Genomic DNA, 19,827 nt, shown 5'->3' on the forward strand with positions numbered 1-19,827 from the left:
CCCCAGATGCTTACCACACTGTGAGCCAACAGGTCTCACTGGAACTCTAACTTCCACACAAGTCTTTCCAAACTCCATTCTCGAAAAAACAAGCCTTAGAATCTTCTCCCAAACAACGCTTTCACTTGGATGCCTTCACCAAGAATTCATCTCCAGGATTTCAATCTCTCCTTTCAGTATTGCACTGCCTTGGATTGCCATATGCCTTCAAGCTTCCACACTATCTCTCAGAAATCCAGCCATGCCAGAAGAACACCACTGCTTCACAGGCTATATTATGATAGCACCAACTTTAGGCTTACTTCAGATAGTTGGCTTCTCACTAGCACATTTCACCAGGTCTGCACTTTTCAGCTCTGTTTTTTCATTCTTCCTCCATTTTCAACTTCACCTTATTCAGATTCCAGTTCTTTGTTCCTTCGGCCTCAGTTTTCCTGGGTCTTTGCTTTTCATTCCCTGGTTTCTACGTGTTCTTTAGCTTCTGTGACTTGCTTTCTGCCCCTTACTCCATTGTCCTGCCTTTCTGCTGACAGTTTCTGTGAGAGCTGCTTTCTTCTTAAGTACTTGGATCCAACTGAACCACAAGTGCTTATGTTCTTCAGTGTGACTCCCTGGTTTTTAAGCAACAACTGAGTATTTATTTAAATCCTGGTTGTTTTCATGTCACAAACCCTTTAATTACAATGCAGACACAGTTTGAAATGAAATCAAAACCCACAAACAGGCACTTTTGTTTAACATGAAGCTAACTAAAATCTTGACCCTTTTTTACAAATATACACAAAATTGAACTTACATAAAACCATACCTTGTTTCTAACACCCACAAATACAAACATAGATTACTGTGGCAAGTTTGACATGTTTGGGGTGGGGAATAAGTGACGTTGGCCTTTGGTTTCCAAAGCACTGCTCCGCTGCAGGTTTCCCTCACCTCATTTACTTCAAGCATCTAAGCACACAAATCTTCAAGAAACATCACGGATAGAATTTAAGAGGTTGCAGAGAGACAGGGCATCTTGTGCTGCTTGCCCTGGGATGATCAATGCTCTACACATCTTACTAAGGTGGACAGTTGCGTCCTTTCTCTCGCTGTGACTGTGTTTGAATGATCTCAGCAATCAAGGGACCTTCTTGGACCTTTTCCCCGATGACCAGTGATTTCTGGAGACGAGACTTCTGCCCTTCATCAAGTGAAGGATTTTCAAAGTGCACTCTAATCCAGGGGTCTCCTGAAATAAAATATAATTAGTTATAGTTCCCCGCCCCATGGTGTAAAGAAACTTCAGTATTCCACCTCGTCTAATTCCAATCACGCAACCTCCATACTCCGTGATATCATAGAATCCCCACAGTGCAGAAGGAGGCCATTTGGCCCATCGAGCCTGCACTGAAACAATCCCACCCAGGCCCTATCCCCGTAATCCTACGTATTTACCCTACTATACTCATCCCCCTAACACCAAGAGGCAATTCAGAATGGCCAATCAATCTAACCCGCACATCTTGCACTGTGGGAGGAAACCGGTGCAGGAGGAGGAAACCCACGCAGACACGGGGAGATCGTGCAAACTCTGCACAGACAGTGACCTGAGGAATTGAACCCCGGTCCCTAGCACTGTGAGGCAGCAGTGTTAACCACTGTGCCACCGTGCTGCCCCCTGTCTCATCTCACTCTTCTGCTCACTCCCAGTATTCTTTAATATCTCCTCTAGTCTATTCCTACTCTCCTGCACACTTTTAAATTCAATCAATTTCTACTCTCCTACTCAGTCCTGAAATTCCATTCAATTTAATTTAACTCTCCTGTTCATTCTCTGCCTTTTTGTGTTAGTTCCAGACTAATTGCTGACCCGTCAATATTATCCTTAGTCTAATCTCACTCTTCAACCAGTGGTATTTCCAATAGAGGCTGCAGTAAAGCACATTTGACCTTCGTTAATCTTGTCGCCCACAGTTTTCAGCAATTCTATTCCAACCGTCCAGTTGATGGACTGATCAGGTTGGCTGCGTCCTGCTCCCAGTTCATGCAGCACCTCTGCTATCGGCAAGGAGTGGATGGCCTGAACGATCCCTGAAAGAGAGAGAGAGCTGAGTTAAAGCTGGTTAGATCCTGGGGCTTCCACAGTGGCATAGGCAGTTGGAGGGGGCAGTGTGTCAGGCTATTCAAGCACCCACCCCTGGAATTACTATCCCTTTATTTTTAATCAGACCACTCCCTCCTTCGAAAGTTTGTGCCTCAATTCACTTCAGAGAAACACAAAAGCAAGGTATTTTCCCAGAGCACGCAGCCCCAGCGAAAGCTCATTCTTTGGGCTGACACCTCGGAATGTTTAATCAGGTATTACACTGAATCGCGCTGATGATGGATCAGGGAACTGGACTGCACACTTTTGAGTTTTTTGTTACGACAGATCTGATTTGTCGCCCCAGGTGAAATTAACATCTCCTCTCTGTCAGAGGACTTCAAAGGGGTCTGCCCTCACCTGCAGCTTCTAACAGGGAGAAAGGAAAATTTCTGCTGCAGAATGGAGTGCTGCAATCATTTAAAGTCCTGCCAGGTGACCCGAGGTTAAAGTGACCTGGCCGCTTCAGAATTTACACAGCTAACTTTAGAAAATGCAGATATTGATCACAGGGCTGCCTGAAGTCACCATGCCAGGGGTGATCTTCAGGTCTGCCAGGGCTAGAGGGGGCAGTCCAGCCACCACACCCCCATCCTGGCGGAGAGTGGTGAGGTCAACTCCTTACCCCCTGCCCGAACCCATCCAACCCCCAGGGCCTCTAAGGGACCCTACTGTGCAGCCTGGCAGTGACAGAGGGGCAAACTGCCACTGGACCTATCTCCTTGAGCCCCCTGAGGGACCAAGGTGCCAGGCCAGTGTGTCAGTGCCATGGGCACTGCCAAGGTGCGTGGCCTGCAGGGAGGCTGAGCAGGGGGGAAGAGGGGGGGAGGGGGGAAAGAGGCCTGAATAAATGGTCTCAGGGGGAAGGAGGGTTCATCTGGAGGGTCTGAGGGGGAGTGGGCCTGAGGAGGAAGTGGGGCTGAGCGGAGGGTCTGAGAGAAGGGGAGGAGAGCTGAGTCAGAGGTCGGAGGGGGAAGGGTACCCCTGAGTGGGGGTCTGAGAGGGGAGGGGGGGTTTCAGTGGGAGGTCTGAATGAGTTGGGAGCGGTTGGGTCACCCTCATGGTGTGTGTGTGAGGAGTGCGGTTACCTGATATTCGTGAGGGGGAAGCATGCTGAGGGGTTGGTCAGAGGGGGTGGGAACCTTTAAAAATGGTGGCTCAGAACCGTGGATGGCGGGTTGCTTGAAATGAACTCATTAGCATATTTCTGGTGGCTGAATCCCACCTGACAGACACTGAAGCACCAATGGGAAACACTCTTGTCTTCCTGCCGATGTGGGCACTTAGACTGAAAACTGGAGAATCGGGCCCCAAGTCTGACAGTCTACAGCTGACTTTTGGGTGAAGTGTCTAGACCAATCATCATAATACTATTCATTTGAATGGGCAGGAGCCAGTGCTGGCATTCACTACCACACTGTAAAAAGTAAAGTACCTCCAGCCTGGGCCTTCAGCTCCTCCTGTTTCTCCGCACGTCTCAGACCTCCCTTTCCTTCACACAGATCATTGGCCAAGTCCGTCGTCACTCCCTGGGCCACCAGCATGGCTTGGAACTTATCCAGAGCACTGCCATTCTTCAACACATCTTGGATGGCCTTCTCTCCAGCCTTTAAACTCTCGGCTTTTCCGCACATATGGAGCAGGTGGCTTCCTATGAAAGGCGGAAACCAGCATGTTAGTGAAAGTCAGCGTTATGTACCATACTTCTCGTTCAGCTTGCTGTGGTTTGCAAGCTGGTGCATTATGGGATAGCAGAATCCATCTTGTTTGTTAAATTGGTTGCTGAAGTAAACGGAAGCTACAATATTAAATCACCTCCGTGCCTATGTGTGTATTGATTCACCTTTGAAAAGTTATTGACAGTACTAGTATTAAAACGTAACAGTTACCTGAGGGCTGTGCGTATGCATACATGCCCTCAAGTCTGATCATACATGTGAGTGTCCACAGCTGCCTGCAGATGGGGTTCAATGTACATCCCACCACTGCTCCCCACCCCCTTACCCTTGTCCCCCTCAGTACAGTTGGGAGGGTTTGCTACCCATTGGTGCAGTGAAAGAACTCTAGGTTACAGAGATATTCATTTGAGTTTGCTGCAAAATATCTGCTATTCCCAGCAGGGGTCATCACTTCCCAAATGGGAACTCCAGGCAATTTTCCTCGGTAACCTAGCAACGCCCAGTAACCTACCATCTGTACCAATCACATTGTCGACCCAGCTGAGACCAGTGAGTTGCCTGGGGCCTTTTTTGTCTCTATGGGCCACAGTGTGACGTAGCTACTCACTGCCCCAACCTTCCAAACCTTAGCTCAAGCTTCTGCACCCACATTGGGCCAAATCCACCTGCCCAGCCCACTGACAGTGCTGCTCAATCTAGAATTTTGTATTCCAGTTCCCATTTGTTTCTAATACGTACAATAAGGGCCAAAGGCTTCTCATGCTGCCCCTTCTCCATTGCCTAAATTCCAACAGATGCCACAGAGTCAATGCCATTCACAATCTGGGCTTGAGATTGTGTGTGAGCTCAGTTGGTTCTAGGAGCACCCAAACTTCATCAGAAAACTCACAAACCTCATAGAAGATTGGGATTGGAGGAACTTCTCCCCCAGGGTATGGGACATGTGCAGATTACCAAAATAATGGTTAATCTGGAATTAATTAATGCCTTTGAGAAGAAGGGATCTGTACCTGAGGACTAAAGGCTTGAGACAGAAATAAAGCTGGGAGTTTGGAAAGAGTGCATAGGTGTTTGGGTTGAAGGAGACTGAGTCCACAACTGAGTCAGTCATGCAATGGCTGCCAAAGGGGTGACACTAATGGCCCTCATGACCATTCTCATTCAATGTTTCTTGAGTTCCAGGTTTTCCATAATGTCCACCACTCATGCACTGAATGTAATTCTCGATGAAGGACTAACCTAAACAGGTGACCAATGTCTCCAATTCCTTGAGCCCCTTTCCCTTCAGGCAGTCAATGGATTCGATGACTTCTAGAGAATTCCCAACACATCTCCCGATGGGACTGTCCATCCTAGAGAGGACAGCAGCCGTTCGAACCCCCAAGTGATTTCCAACATCTACCTAAAGATTGAAAACAAAAGATATTGATTTGTCACTGGGACACTCCCAACAGAGGAAATGATGCATGCACTGTAACAAGGGAAGCTCTGGAGATACAAAGCTTGCTGGGAGGCCACCAATCACTAAGCAAGAAGCAAGGGCAAGAGGCTTTGGAAATCCATGCTACATTACGTTGCTAAATTAATATCCACAGCTCCCAGGAGTAAAACTGCAAACCCCTTATCACAAACCTCATCACAAATTCAAATCAAAGGGATGGACCTGTGACTTTTGAACCTACAAATTGTAAGCTTCAAACTTCAAGGTTCACAGTTTGTATAATTCTCCTTTTCCAAACTCTGACTTATTCTGGCCTTGAAAGTGATTTTTCTTCTGTAAATTTAACAACTCCGTATCTTTCCTCCCCAGTTCCCAGGTCTCCAGTAAGATGGGAAAGCCCAGTTATTGCCCAGAAAGAGTTGCTGTCCAAGGTATCAGAGAATGGCAGAGAGAATTCTCAGTCTCTCTGTGCCCCCCTCTCCCTCACTCTCTGCGCCCCCCTCTCCCTCACTCTCTGCGCCCCCCTCTCTCTCTCTCTCTGCTTCTCTCTCTCTCTCTGCTTCTCTCTCTCTCTCTCTGCTTCTCTCTCTCTCTCTCTCTGCTTCTCTCTCTCTCTGCTTCTCTCTCTCTCTCTCTGCTTCTCTCTCTCTCTCTCTGCTTCTCTCTCTCTCTCTCTGCTTCTCTCTCTCTCTCTCTGCTTCTCTCTCTCTCTCTCTGCTTCTCTCTCTCTCTCTCTGCTTCTCTCTCTCTCTCTCTCTCTCTCTGCTTCTCTCTCTCTCTGCTTCTCTCTCTCTCTCTCTCTGCTACTCTCTCTGCTTCTCTCTCTCTCTCTGCTCCCACAGTGTGATGGAGGTGTTTCGGAGTGCATACTGACCAGATATTGTGCCAGCTCTCTGGCTCCACTCATCTCCTTGAATAACGCTCCTTCCCCAAACTTCACATCCAGAATCAGAGCATTAAGAGACTCGGCTCCTTTCTTCGAAATTATAGATGCTGGAAATCAGAAACTGCAGGTTACTGAGAATGGCCAGTTCTTTATCACTGACCTCATTACCATAACTGATCATTGTTCCAACCTGACAAAGTAAATTTTGATATTGAACTTTCTTTTCCATAAATTGCTTGGAAAATATTAGTCTCACCAAACAAACTGGCTGTAGAGATAGATGCCGTAAAATAAATGCTGGAAAGAGTATGGTGTCTGTGAGTTTCAGTACAGGAAGGTCAGTGTGTAGACACAACAGTTCATACTGTGCAGGCAACACAGAGAGCACTCTGTTCAGTTTTGAGTGGCCCACTGTCCAGCAGCAATGTTGGGATCAAAGGAAGTCCAGTAATGGTTCACCAGGGATATCTGGGATTGAGTGAGACTGTGACTGATGATGAGTAACCCTTGGGTCATATTACCTGGGAATAATGAGGTGATCTAATTGAGCTGTTTAAAGTTACAGAGGAGTTATGGGTGGCACTGTGGTTAGCACTGCTGCCTCATAGCTCCAGGAAGCCGAGTTCAATTCCAGCCTTGGGTGACTGTGTGTGTGGAGTTTGCACGTTCTCCCCGTGTCTGCATGGTTTCCTCCGGGTGCTCCGGTTTCCTCCCACAGCCCAGGTTAGGTGGATTGGCCGTGCTAAATTGCCCCTTAGTGTCCTAAGATGTGTAAATTAGATGGATTAGCCATGTTAAATGTTTGGGGTTATGGGGATAGGGTGGGGGAGAGGTCCTGGGTAAGATATTCTGTCAGAGAGAGTCAGTGCAAACTCGATGGGTCAAATGACCTCTTTTGCATTGTAGGGATTCTATTCTATGATTCTAGGAGATCAGCAGGAGGAACAGGGAATTTTGTCCTCTAGTTCTGAAGCCAGAACAAGGGACAGTCTTAGAATTGGAGCTAACCTGAAACCATGAGAGTTTTTGTTATAGGGGGTGTGAGAATGTGGAACACATTCTCGGAACAGAGAGTGACAATATAGAATCTAGGAGCTGTTTAAAAGTTTCAGGAATAAGGGTTTAGAGAGTTGGAGAGTTAGGAACGATGGAAGGAGAATTGGAAGATTCCATGAGGATAAGGTTGGCTAAGAAGGTTCAAGGGGCCAGACTGACACCAAGATCATATTGGCAGGCAAGGCCTGAGAGGTTGTAGCTACAGCTTTTGTTCACACACGGAACCTTCCCTTAAACTGTCCTGCGGGTGATTCTGTGAGGGTGATTAGAGTGAGGATGTGGATCAGTTAGTAGGGGAGGGGTTGGAGTTGTGAGAGATTCAGGATTTGGAAGGTCAGAGGTGAGGAGACAGTCTGTGGGTTTCGGACATGTGGCTCTGGATTATTAGAGTTAAATCACATCGCAATGCATCACATATTGGACAAGCGACTGTAACTGACATTTAACTCCTATCTGTGTAACTCACTCTCACTAACCCGTTACTGTGTAACTCACTCTCACTAACCCGTTACTGTGTAACTCATGCTCACTAACCCGTTACTGTGTAACTCACTCTCACTAACCCGTTACTGTGTAACTCACTCTCACTAACCCGTTACTGTGTAACTCACTCTCACTAACCCGTTACTGTGTAATCACTCTCACTAACCCGTTACTGTGTAACTCACTCTCACTAACCCGTTACTGTGTAACTCACTCTCACTAATCCGTTACTGTGTAACTCACTCTCACTAACCCGTTACTGTGTAACACACTCTCACCTACCCGTTACTGTGTAACTCACTCTCACTAATCCGTTACTGTGTAACTCACTCTCACTAACCCGTTACTGTGTAACTCACTCTCACTAACCCGTTACTGTGTAACTCACTCTCACTAACCCGTTACTGTGTAACTCACTCTCACCTACCCGTTACTGTGTAATCACTCTCACTAACCCGTTACTGTGTAACTCACTCTCACCTACCCGTTACTGTGTAACTCACTCTCACTAATCCGTTACTGTGTAACTCACTCTCACTAACCCGTTACTGTGTAACTCACTCTCACTAATCCGTTACTGTGTAACTCACTCTCACTAACCCGTTACTCTGTAACTCACTCTCACTAACCCGTTACTGTGTGACTCACTCTCACTAACCCGTTACTGTGTAACTCACTCTCACTAGCCCGTTACTCTGTAACTCACTCTCACTAACCCGTTACTGTGTAACTCACTCTCACTAACCCGTTACTGTGTAACTCACTCTCACTAATCCGTTACTGTGTAACTCACTCTCACTAATCCGTTACTGTGTAACTCACTCTCACTAACCCGTTACTGTGTAACTCACTCTCACTAATCCGTTACTGTGTAACTCACTCTCACTAATCCGTTACTGTGTAACTCACTCTCACTAACCCGTTACTGTGTAACTCACTCTCACTAATCCGTTACTGTGTAACTCACTCTCACTAACCCGTTACTGTGTAACTCACTCTCACTAATCCGTTACTGTGTAACTCACTCTCACTAATCCGTTACTGTGTAACTCACTCTCACTAATCCGTTACTGTGTAACTCACTCTCACTAACCCGTTACTGTGTGACTCACTCTCACTAACCCGTTACTGTGTAACTCACTCTCACTAATCCGTTACTGTGTAACTCACTCTCACTAACCCGTTACTGTGTAACTCACTCTCACTAACCCGTTACTGTGTAACTCACTCTCACTAATCCGTTACTGTGTAACTCACTCTCACTAATCCGTTACTGTGTAACTCACTCTCACTAACCCGTTACTGTGTAACTCACTCTCACTAATCCGTTACTGTGTAACTCACTCTCACTAACCCGTTACTGTGTAACTCACTCTCACTAACCCGTTACTGTGTAACTCACTCTCACTAATCCGTTACTGTGTAACTCACTCTCACTAACCCGTTACTGTGTAACTCACTCTCACTAATCCGTTACTGTGTAACTCACTCTCACTAACCCGTTACTGTGTAACTCACTCTCACTAACCCGTTACTGTGTAACTCACTCGCTCTAACCTGCTATGAGAGGCAGACTGTCTACTGTCGATGTCACATCCCTGATCGCGTAAAGCTTCTTATCAGCTGGCACCAGGTCCGCGGTCTGCCCGACAATACAACAACCAACTTTAGACAGGATATCCTTCATCTAGAGAGAGGAGAAAGACATCCAAAACTCAGTCCAATTATATTCACTGCCACTGGTGACAGGGCCAAAGGAGGTAAATTAGTGCTGCTCATTGTGTAAGTGTTCAGACTCACTGCTTAAACAAGAGGGTAAGGATACCTCTCCACAACAACAGATTATATCTCATTAAATTTCTGGAAATCCTCACTCATTTAAATCCCTTTTCTACAGACTCTGACTTACAATAAATCTGATAATGTCTGGGATGGAACCAGGTAATCACCATGAAAAGTGACATATTGTGTTTTACAACCCAATGGTGACACTGCTCTCCTGCAGGGAATCAACCCTGTTCCCCAAAAACCAGTCAGGCCTACATGTGACTCCTGTCTATTCTGAACTCCGATAGCCGAACGCCATGACCAGTCGGTGTGTTGTAACAGGAGTGAGACTGGGGAGAGACTGTGTTGGAGTTGTAATGTAGTCACGAGGCCCAGATTACTGGTGTGGGGGGGGGGCAAGGATTCAAATCCCACCGTGGCAATTGGTAAAATTTAAATCAAGTCTAGATTGGAGCTGCACGGTGGTTAGCACTGCTGCCTCACACCTCCAGGGACCCAGGTTCAATTCCAGACTTGGGTGACTGTATTGTGGAGTTTGCACATTCTCCCCGTGTCTGCGTGGGTTTCCTCCGGGTGCTCCGGATTCCTCCCACAGTCCAAAGATGTGCGGGTTAGGCTGATTGACCATGCTAAATTGACCCTCAGTGTCAGGGCATTAACAGGGTAAATATATGGGGTTAGGGGGATAGGGCCTGGGTAGAATTGTTGTCAGTGCAGGATGTATGGATCGAATGACCTACTTCTGCCCTTTAGGGTTTCTATGATTCTTTTTATGAGTGGGGTAGAGTTATGCCTTTGCCACTGGAATCGTGTCCAGTCATAGCACAATGCTACCATCTGCTGGCTGCGAGAGGCAGTGCAACTCCAAATAAAATGCTGTGAAAAGACTTGCATTTATAAAGAGCATTTAGAACCATAGGGCCTATTTTACCATTTTAATTCTAAGTGCAGGGCGAACTTGAAACTGGGAGTGTTTCAGACCCAACGTTTAGACCCGTTCTGAGGCATGCTGCCTGCAAAAATATCAACGAGTCCGGATCACGCTGCAGAAGCCTGTGGGTGTGGCTTAATGCACCCGAAATCCTGCAGCTCCAATCGGAGCCTCCAACTGCGCACACGCAGAAAAAAAATGATAGAATGCTGCTCCCCTGCCACATCGTTCCCAGGCTGGACCGTTTGGGCGCGGTCCCAATCGTGGCCATTTTCGGACATTGGTAAAGGGGGGACCAGGGCGGAAGTGGGTGTGGATGGTGCTACTCACCTCACACCCGACTTTACCAAGTTTTTGTGCCTGAAAACGGGCGCAACGCGATGGTAAAAGCGGGCCCATGGGCAGGATTGTATGGCCTCGCTCATCCTGAAAGTATAAAATCCCACCAAGGTCAACAGACCTTTCCATAGTCCCCCCCTCGCCGCTCTGATTCCTGTGGCGGGCGGGGTGTAAAATTCTGGCCATAAAGTCATAGAGATACAGCACAGAAACAGGCCCTTCGGCCCAACATGTCCATGCCGACCAAGTTTCTTAAACTGAACTAGTCCCATTTGCCTGTGTTTAGCCCATATCCCTCTAAACCGTTCCCATCCATGTATCTGTCCAAATGTCTTTTAAATGTTGTAATTATACCCACCTCTACCACCTCCTCTGGCAGCTCATTCCATATACGCACCTTCTCTTCAAGTCCCTTTTAAATCTTTCCCCTCTCACCTTGAACCCATGCCCTCTAGTTTTGGACTCTCCTACCATGGGGAAAAGGCCTTGGCTGTTCACCTTATTTATGCCCCTCATGATTTTATAAACCTCTATAAGGTCACCCCTCATCCTCCTACACTTCAGGGAAAAAGTCCCTGCCTATCCAGCCTCTCCTCATCATTCAAACCTTCCATTCCTTGTAGATCCTTTTTGCACCCTTTACAGTTTAATAATATCCTTCCTATAGCAGGGTGACCAGAATTGTACGCAGTACTCCAAATGTGGCCGTACCAATGTCTTGTAACATAACATCCTAACTCCTGCACTCAGTGCTCCGACTGATGAAGGCAAGTGTGCCAAATGCCTTTTTCACTGCCCTGTCTAGCTGTGATGCCACTTTCAAGGAACTACGTACCTGCACCCCTAGGTCTCTCTGTTTGACAATACTCCCAGGGCCCTACCATTGACTGTGCAAGTCCTGCCCTGGTTTGTTTTACCAAAATGCAACACCTTGCGTTTATCTGAATTAAACTCCATCTACCATATCTCGGCCCATTGGCTCAGTTGACCAAGATCCTGTTGTAGTCTAAGATAATTTTCTTCACAGTCCACTACACCAATTTTGGTGTCATCTCCAAACTTACTAACCATGCCTCCTATATTCTCATCCAAATCATTAATATAAATGACAAACAACAGTGGACCCAGCACCGATCCCTCACTGCTGGTCACAGGCCTCCAGTCTGAAAAACAACTCATACCACCACCCTTTGTCTCCTACCGGCAAGCCAATTTTGTGTCCAATTGGCTAGTTTCCCCTGGATCCCATGTGATCTAACCTTACTGATCAGTCTACCAGGCTCATGTTAAAGTCCGTGTAGACAATGTCCACTGCACTGTCCTCATCTATTTTCTTGGTCACCTCCTCAAAAAACTCTATCAAGTTTGTAAGACACAATTTCCCATGCACAAAGCCGTGCTGACTATCCCTGATTAGTCTTTGCTTTTCCAAATGGATGTAGATCCTGTCCCTCAGAATCCCCTCCAACAACTTACCCATCACTGACTTTAGGCTCACTGGCCTGTAGTTCCCTGGCTTTTCCCTGCCACCTTTATTAAATAATGGCACAACATTTACCTCCCTCCAGTCTTCCAGCACCTCACCCGTGGCTGTCGATGATACAAATAGCTCTGCTAGGGGCCCCGCAATTTCTTCCCTAGTTTCCCACAATGTCCTGGGATGCACCTGATCAGGGCCTGGGGATTTATCTATCTTCCTCCAGCATCTCCTCTTCTGTAATGTTGACGCTTTTCGAGACATCACTATTTACTTCCCTGAGTTCCCGAGCTTCCATGTCTTTCTCTGTGGTAAATACTGATGAGAAATATTCATTTAGGATCTCACCCATCTCCTGAGGCTCCACACATAGACAGTCTCATTGATCCTTAAGGGGGCCCTATTCTCTCCCGAGCCATTAATATACTTGTATCACATTTGAAGACCGGCAGACATCTCAAAGTGCTTTCGAGCCAATAAAGTACTTATAAAGTTTAGTGAGTTGTAAGGTAGGAAATTAACAAGGTGAAGATTCACTCTTGTATTTACTGGAGATGGAAACAGAAAGAGAAGATGATTTAAACAGGTTGGTTCCCCTTTTTAAATGTTGAAGTGGAGATTTAATTTTAGCGTTTGAAATTCGGATTTGATGGTGTATATAGTGAGTAGCTGCTTCCCAATTTAAAATACTTGGCAAACAAATGTGAGGTGACTGGAGGAGAATGTGAGTGCGTGAGAGAGTGTGTGAGTAGTGAGTGCGGGAGTGCGGAGTGCGGAGTGAGTGTGTGAGTGTGTGAGTGAGTGAGTGAGTGAGTGAGTGAGTGAGTGAGTGAGTGAGTGAGTGTGTGAGTGAGTGTGAGAGTGAGTAGTGAGTGTGTGTGTGTGTGAGTGAGTAGTGAGTGTGTGAGTGAGTAGTGAGTGTGTGAGTGAGTAGTGAGTGCGTGTGAGTAGTGAGTGTGAGAGTAGTGAGTGTGTGTGTAGTGAGTGTGAGTTGATGTGGAATGCACTGTCTGAAAGGATTCTAAAGGCAAATGCAATCATAACTTTCAAAAGGAAATTTGAAAAATATTTAAAGTTTGTGGGCGATGTGGGAGAGGCAGGGAAAGGGGATGAACAGGATCGCTCTTCCATGGAACACAAACATGGTGGGCTAAATCACAGCATTGTTACAGAACAGAAGGAGACATTCAGTCCATTATGTCTTTCTCGGCTCTCCGAGTGAACAATTTCCTTTTTCTGTTCTTCCTGCCTTCTCCCCGTAACCCTGCACATTCTTTTTAGATAGCAGTCTAATTGCTTTTGAATGTTTAAATGGAACCTGCCTCTACCACACTCTTACATGAACATACAAACATATGATTAGGGTCAGGAATACGCCACTCAGCCCTTGAGCCTGCCTTTCAATAAGATCACGGCTGATCTGATTGTATCCTCAATCCCACATTCTTGCGACCCGGATAACTTTTCATCCCCATGCCAGTCAAGAATCTATCCAGCTCTGCCTTCAAAATATTCAAAGACTTCAAAGACTCTGCTTCCACCGCCTTTGAGGAAGAGAGTTCCATCACCCTCTGAGAGAACGACCCCTATTTTTAAAGTGACCCAGTGATTCAGGCAGCGCATTACAGATATTAACCACTCGTGTGAAAAGATCTTTCTCATATCACCTTTTCTTATTTTACTAATCACTGGAAAAACTCAGCAGGTCCAGCAGCAGCTGTGGAGAGGGAAAGAGAGTTAATGCTTCTGACTGCTTCAGAATTGAGATTAGATGGCCCTTGGCAACTCCAAACAATGACTTTAATCTGTTCAAACAGTTGATACCTCCTCTGGGCTCTTCTGAATGTTAAATCCCGGGATAGATTCCAGCTTGTCCAGTGTGCCCCCCGTGTGTCCCAGTCCCCGACCACTGATCATTGGGACCTGCAGATCAACAACATCAAGTCGAATGTTAAATAAAAATAAAGAAACCGCATTTCTATCACAACTCCCACAACCTCAAAATGTCCCAAAGCCCTTCAGTTAATTTGTTTTTGGTCGAGCATCAATGCCATTTGTACAAGAGAGTTCCAAACTTCCATCACCTGTCGTGCATAGAAATGTTTCCTAATTTCCCTCCTGAAAGTCTGTCCTAAATGTTTTTGCATTGCCCCTAGTCCGAAACTGTCCAACCAATGGGAATAATTTCTCTCTACCGAGTCTGTAAATATCTTCCAAACATATGTGTGAAATCATCCCTTAACCGTATCAGTTTGAGGAAACCCAATCTTCCTTCTATTCTCCTGTTCTCATGAAGTTGTTGACCGGCTAGTTTCCCTTCCTGGCCCTCATGTTGATCAATACTGTTGATGGTTCCTTCCCCTTAGGTATTGTCTCCATCCCATTCCAATCTGCCATCACTGTCCCTCCCTAAAGTCTTAATCCTTGACCCCTCCCGCTCCCCCCCCCCCCCCCCGCCCCCGTCTGTCCTTGCAAACTAATGCCCCATCTCCAACCTCCCTTTCTTCTCCAAAGCCCTTGAGAACATTCTAACCTCCCAAATCTGTTCCCATATTTAGTATGTCACCATGTGTGAATTCCTCCAGTCAGAGTTCTGCCCTCACCACAGGACTGAAACAGCTCTTATTTAAATCACAAACAACATCCTAAGTGACTGTAGTAAACCTCCCTCTCCCAACCTGTCTGCAGCCTTTGATAAAGTTTCTTACACCATCCTCCTCCAATGCCTCTCCAGGGCCACCCTGTGGATTGGGACTACATTTGCTTCCTTGCATTTGCAATTACCCAGTCGTAGTCGGAGAATCATCTGCAATGGTTTATCTTCCCACTCCCATTCCATTTCCTCCTGGAATCCATCAGCTATCTATCCTGTCCACGCTGTTTCTCATTGATATCCAAGTGTAGGACATCAGGTTCTACCTGCATTTTAATGACACCCAGTTCAACCTCTCCACCAATCGCTAAATTGTAACACTGCTTGTTGAAAGTTTAATCCTCGATGACTCATCATTGCCTCCAGCCGAGGATTGGGAAAACTGAAGCCAGTCCACACTACAAACTCTTCTCCTTACCCCCACCCACCCCACTCCTCACTCTGGTAACTGAGGCTGAACCAAACCCTTTGCAACTTGCTGCACTAACTGACCCTAACTTGACCTTCTGACCCCATGTGCCTTCCCCCACTGGCACCATCTCCTTCCACCTCTGCGACATTGCCCAACAGCACTCTCGCCTCAGTCCCACTGCTGCCAAAACACTCATCCATGCCCATGTCCCTCCAGATTCCTCCTGCCTAGCCTCCTATCATCCATCCCCTCTGACCTTCAACTCATCCAAAAGCCCCACTACCCAATCTGAACTTGATCAGCGTGCCTGCTGTCTCTGCTTTCTTTACCTTGCAGCCACAGGCAGCCAATACCGGAGCTAGAATGAGGCTGACTTTGTCTCCAACTCCTCCTGTCGAATGCTTGTCAACCACCAACCCCGACCACTCCTTTGGCCATTGCAGAACGACACCAGAAACTTTCATCTCCTTGGTCAGGTTCACTGTCTCCTCCTTTGTCATCCCCTGCAGGCGAATCGCCATCAACATGGCACCTAAACAAAGAGAATCATGGGAACTTGTTACAGGCAATGCAACCAGGTGTTTGAAATCATGGCTACGGGGGCCGTGCGATGCCTCTGAAGTTCAATATCACTGAGCCAGGGCTAAGGCAGGCTACATAGGTGCACTGCTCAGCTCATTCACTTGAATGTCGGAGGCTGAGGGGCAACCTGATAGACAAAATTATGAGAGGCACGGATAGAATGGGTAGTTGGAGTCTTTTTTCCAAGATAGAAATGTCAATTACTGTGGGCCAGAGGTTGAAGGTAAAAGGGGGACAGTTTAAAGGAGATGTGAGAGGCAAGTTTTTTTTTTACACAGAGAGTGCTTGGTGCCTGGAATGCGCTGCCAGAGTAGGTGGTAGAAGAAGATACAATAGCAATGTTTAAGAGGCATCTTAACAGATACATGAATAGACAGGAAATAGAGGGATACAGACCCCATAGAGGCAAAAGGTCTTTTAGTTTAGGAAGGCTTCAAGTGGCAGCACAGGCTTAAAATAAAAGCAATTTACTGCGGATGCTGGAATCTGAAATCAAAAGAGAAAATGCTGGAAAATCTCAGCAGGTCTGTAAGGAGAGAAAAGAGCTGAAGTTTCAAGTCCAGATGACCCTTTGTCAGAGCTTATCATTGACCAGAAACTGAACTGGACTAGCCATATAAATACTGTGAATACAAGGCCAGGCCAGAAGTTGGGAATTCTGTGGCGAGTAATTCACCTCCTGACTCCCCAAAGCCTATCCATCATCTACAAGGCACAAGTCAAGAGTGTAATGGAATACTCTCCACTTGCCTGGATGAATGCAGCTCCAACAATACTCAAGAAGCTTGACACCATCCAAGACAAAGCAGCCTGTTTGATTGTTATCCCTTCCACAAACATTCACTCCCTCCACCACTGATGAACAGTGGCAGCTGTGTGTGCCAGCTACAAGATGCAGGAAGTCACCAAGGTTCCTTAGGCAGCAACTTCCAAACCCACGACCACTACCATCTAGGAAAACAAGAACAGCAGCTACCTGGGAATACCACCACCTGGAAGTTCCCCTCAAAGCCACTCACCATCCTGACTTGGAAATATATCTCCGTTCCTTCACTGTCGCTGGGGTCAAAATTCAGGAACTCTCTCCCTAACAGCACGATGGGTATACCTGCATCACAGGAACTGCAGCAATTCAAAAAGGCAGCTCACCACCACCTTCTTAAGGACAATTAAGGATGGGCAATAAATGCTGGCCTATTAAAAAGATATATTTTGACTCTGTCCTGAGGAATTTTGTATTACATTCCATTTCAGGTATTAATTCCATTACCATATATCAATATTAAATACACTAATAATTAACAGATGGAACAGATATGTAAGCAGATTTTGGCAAGGTGTAAAAGTAACAGGGTTGTTGTGGTGGGAGATTTTAACCTCCCCTCTATTGACTGGGACTCACTTAGTGCTAGGGGTGTGGATGGGGCAGAGTTTGTAAGGAGCATCCAGGAGGGCGTCTTGAAACAGTATGTAGATAGTCCAACTAGGGAAGGGGCCATATTGGACCTGGTATTGGGGAATGAGCCCAGCCAGGTGGTCGATGTTTCAGGAGGGGAGCAGTTCGGGAACAGTGACCACAATTCAGTAAGCTTTAAGTACTGATGGATAAAGATATGGGTAGTCCTCAAGTTAAGGTGCTAAATTGGGGGAAGGCTAATTACAAAAATATTAGGCAGGAACCGAAGAATGTAGATTGGGGGCAGATGTTTGAGGGCAAATCAACATCTGGCATGTGGGAGGCTTTCAAGTGTAAGTTGACAGGGATTCAGGATTGGCACATTCCTGTGAGGATGAAGGATAAGTGTGGCAAGTTTTGGGAACCTTGGATAACAAGAGATATTGTGAGCCTAGTCAAAGAGAAAAAGGAAGCATTTGTCAAGATTGGGAGGCTGGGAACACACAAAGCAAGTGTGGAATACAAGGAAAGTAGAAAGAAACTTAAGCAAGGAGTAAGAAGGGCTAAAAGGGGTCTTGAAAAAGCATTGGCCAACAGGATTAAGGAAAATCCCAAGGCCTTTTATACATATATAAAGAGCAAGAGGGTAGCCAGGGAGAGGGTTGGCCCACTCAAGGACAAGGGAGGGAATCTATGGATGGAGCCAGAGGAAATGGGCGAGGTATTAAATGAGTACTTTGCGTCAGTATTCATCAAAGAGAAGGACTTGGTGGATGATGAGTGTGGGAAAGGATGTGTAGATAGTTTGAGTTATGTTGAGATCAAAAAGGAGGGGGTATTGGGGTTCTTGAGAAACATTAAGGTAGACAAGTCCCCAGGGCCTGATGGGATATACCCCAGAATACTGAGAGAGGCAAGGGAGGAAATTGCTGGAGCCTGGGGATAGATTTTTGTATCCTCATTGGCGACAAGGGAGGTCCCAGAGGATTGGAGAATAGCCAATGTTGTTCCTTTGTTTAAGAAGGGTAGCAAGAATAATCCAGGTAATTACAGGCCGGTGAGCCTTACATCAGTGGTAGGGAAATTATTGGAGGGGATTCTTCGAGACAGGATTTATTCCCACTTGGAAATAAGTGGATGTATTAGCGAGAGGCAACATGGTTTTGTGAAGGGGAGGTCATGTCTCACTAACTTGATGGAGTTTTTTGAGGAAGTGACGAAGATGATTGATGAGGGTAGGGCAGGGGATGTTGTCTACATGGACTTCAATAAGGCCTTTGACAAGGTCCCTCATGGCAGACTGGTGCAGAAGGTGAAGTCGCATGGGATCAGAGGTGAGCTGGCAAGGTGGATACAAAACTGGCTCGGTCATAGAAGACAGAGGATAGCAGTGGAAGGGTGCGTTTCTGAATGGAGGGCTGTGACAAGTGGTGTTCCTCAGGGATCAGTGCTGGGACCTTTGCTGTTTGTAATATATATATATATATATATATATATATAAATGATTTGGAGGAAAATGTAACTGGTTTGATTACTAAGATTGCGGACGACACAAAGGTTGGTGGATTTGTGGATAGTGATGAGGACCATCAGAGGATACAGCAGGAGATAGATCGGCTGGAGACTTGGGCGAAGAGATGGCAGATGGAGTTTAATCTGGACAACTGTGAGGTAGTGCATTTTGGAAGGTTTAATACAGATAGGAAATATACAGTAAATGGCAGAACCCTTTAGAGTATTGATAGGCAGAGGTACACAGGTCACTGAAAGTGGCAATGCAGGTGGAGAAGGTAGTCAAGAAGGCATACGGCATGCTTGCCTTCATTGGTGGGGCATTGAGTTTAAAAATTGGCAAGTCATGTTGCAGCTTTATAGAACCTTCGTTAGGCCGCACTTGGAATATAGTGTTCAATTCTGGTCGCCACACTACCAGAAGGATGTGGAGGCTTTGGAGAGGGTACAGAAAAGATTTACCAGGATGTTGCCTGGTATGGAGGGCATTAGCTATGAGGAGAAGTTGGAGAAACCTGGTTTGTTCTCACTGGAGCGACGGAGATTGAGGAGCGACCTGATAGAAGTCTACAAGTTTATGAGGGGCATGGACAGAGTGGGTAGTCAGAAGCTTTTTCCCAGGGTGGAAGAGTCAATTACTAGGGGGCATAAGTTTAAGGTGAGAGGGGCAAGGTTTAAAGGAGATGTCCGAGGTAAGTTTTTTTACACAGAGGGTGGTGGATGCCTGGAACTAGCTGCTGGGGGAGGTAGTGGAAGTGGATACGATAGTGACTTTTAAGGGGCGTCATGACAAATAGAGGGATATGGTCCCCAGAAGGGTAGGGGGTTTTAGTTCAGTCGGGCAGCATGGTCGGTGCAGGCTTGGAGGGCCGAAGGGCCTGTTCCTGTGCTGTAATTTTCTTTGTTCTAATCAATAATTAGTAATTAATTCCAGTACCATACATCAACATTAAATACAATTTGTAAGGAGAATGTAGCTCTTCCATTTCTGACCCAGCATTGTTTCTCTGTTCTCCCAAGACCCTTGTGATTAATTATTGATTAACTGAGGTGATTAACCAAGGTTT

At 46.3% G+C, this 19,827-nt stretch overlaps 1 protein-coding gene across 3 annotated transcripts in view; it reads right to left on the reverse strand.

The window, feature by feature from the left end:
• Positions 1 to 382: 382 nt before the first annotated feature.
• tymp (thymidine phosphorylase) overlaps positions 383 to 19,827 on the reverse strand; it is a 48,601-nt gene continuing 29,156 nt past the window's right edge. For 2 of the 3 annotated variants that reach the window (XM_078235712.1, XM_078235710.1), the window contains 8 exons: positions 15,600 to 15,802; positions 14,030 to 14,128; positions 9,228 to 9,357; positions 6,120 to 6,238; positions 5,044 to 5,206; positions 3,561 to 3,776; positions 1,933 to 2,073; positions 622 to 1,231 (listed from right to left, as the gene is read on the reverse strand). In XM_078235712.1, coding sequence (XP_078091838.1) covers positions 1,062 to 1,231; positions 1,933 to 2,073; positions 3,561 to 3,776; positions 5,044 to 5,206; positions 6,120 to 6,238; positions 9,228 to 9,357; positions 14,030 to 14,128; positions 15,600 to 15,802 — 1,241 coding nt within the window. In that variant the 3' untranslated portion in view covers positions 622 to 1,061. Of the gene's footprint in view, positions 1,232 to 1,932; positions 2,074 to 3,560; positions 3,777 to 5,043; positions 5,207 to 6,119; positions 6,239 to 9,227; positions 9,358 to 14,029; positions 14,129 to 15,599; positions 15,803 to 19,827 lie in introns of all 3 variants that reach the window. The other variant, XM_078235711.1, reaches the window with a different exon arrangement.

The sequence above is a fragment of the Mustelus asterias genome, chromosome 19, assembly GCF_964213995.1.
Source record: "Mustelus asterias chromosome 19, sMusAst1.hap1.1, whole genome shotgun sequence".
Taxonomy (NCBI): domain Eukaryota; kingdom Metazoa; phylum Chordata; class Chondrichthyes; order Carcharhiniformes; family Triakidae; genus Mustelus; species Mustelus asterias.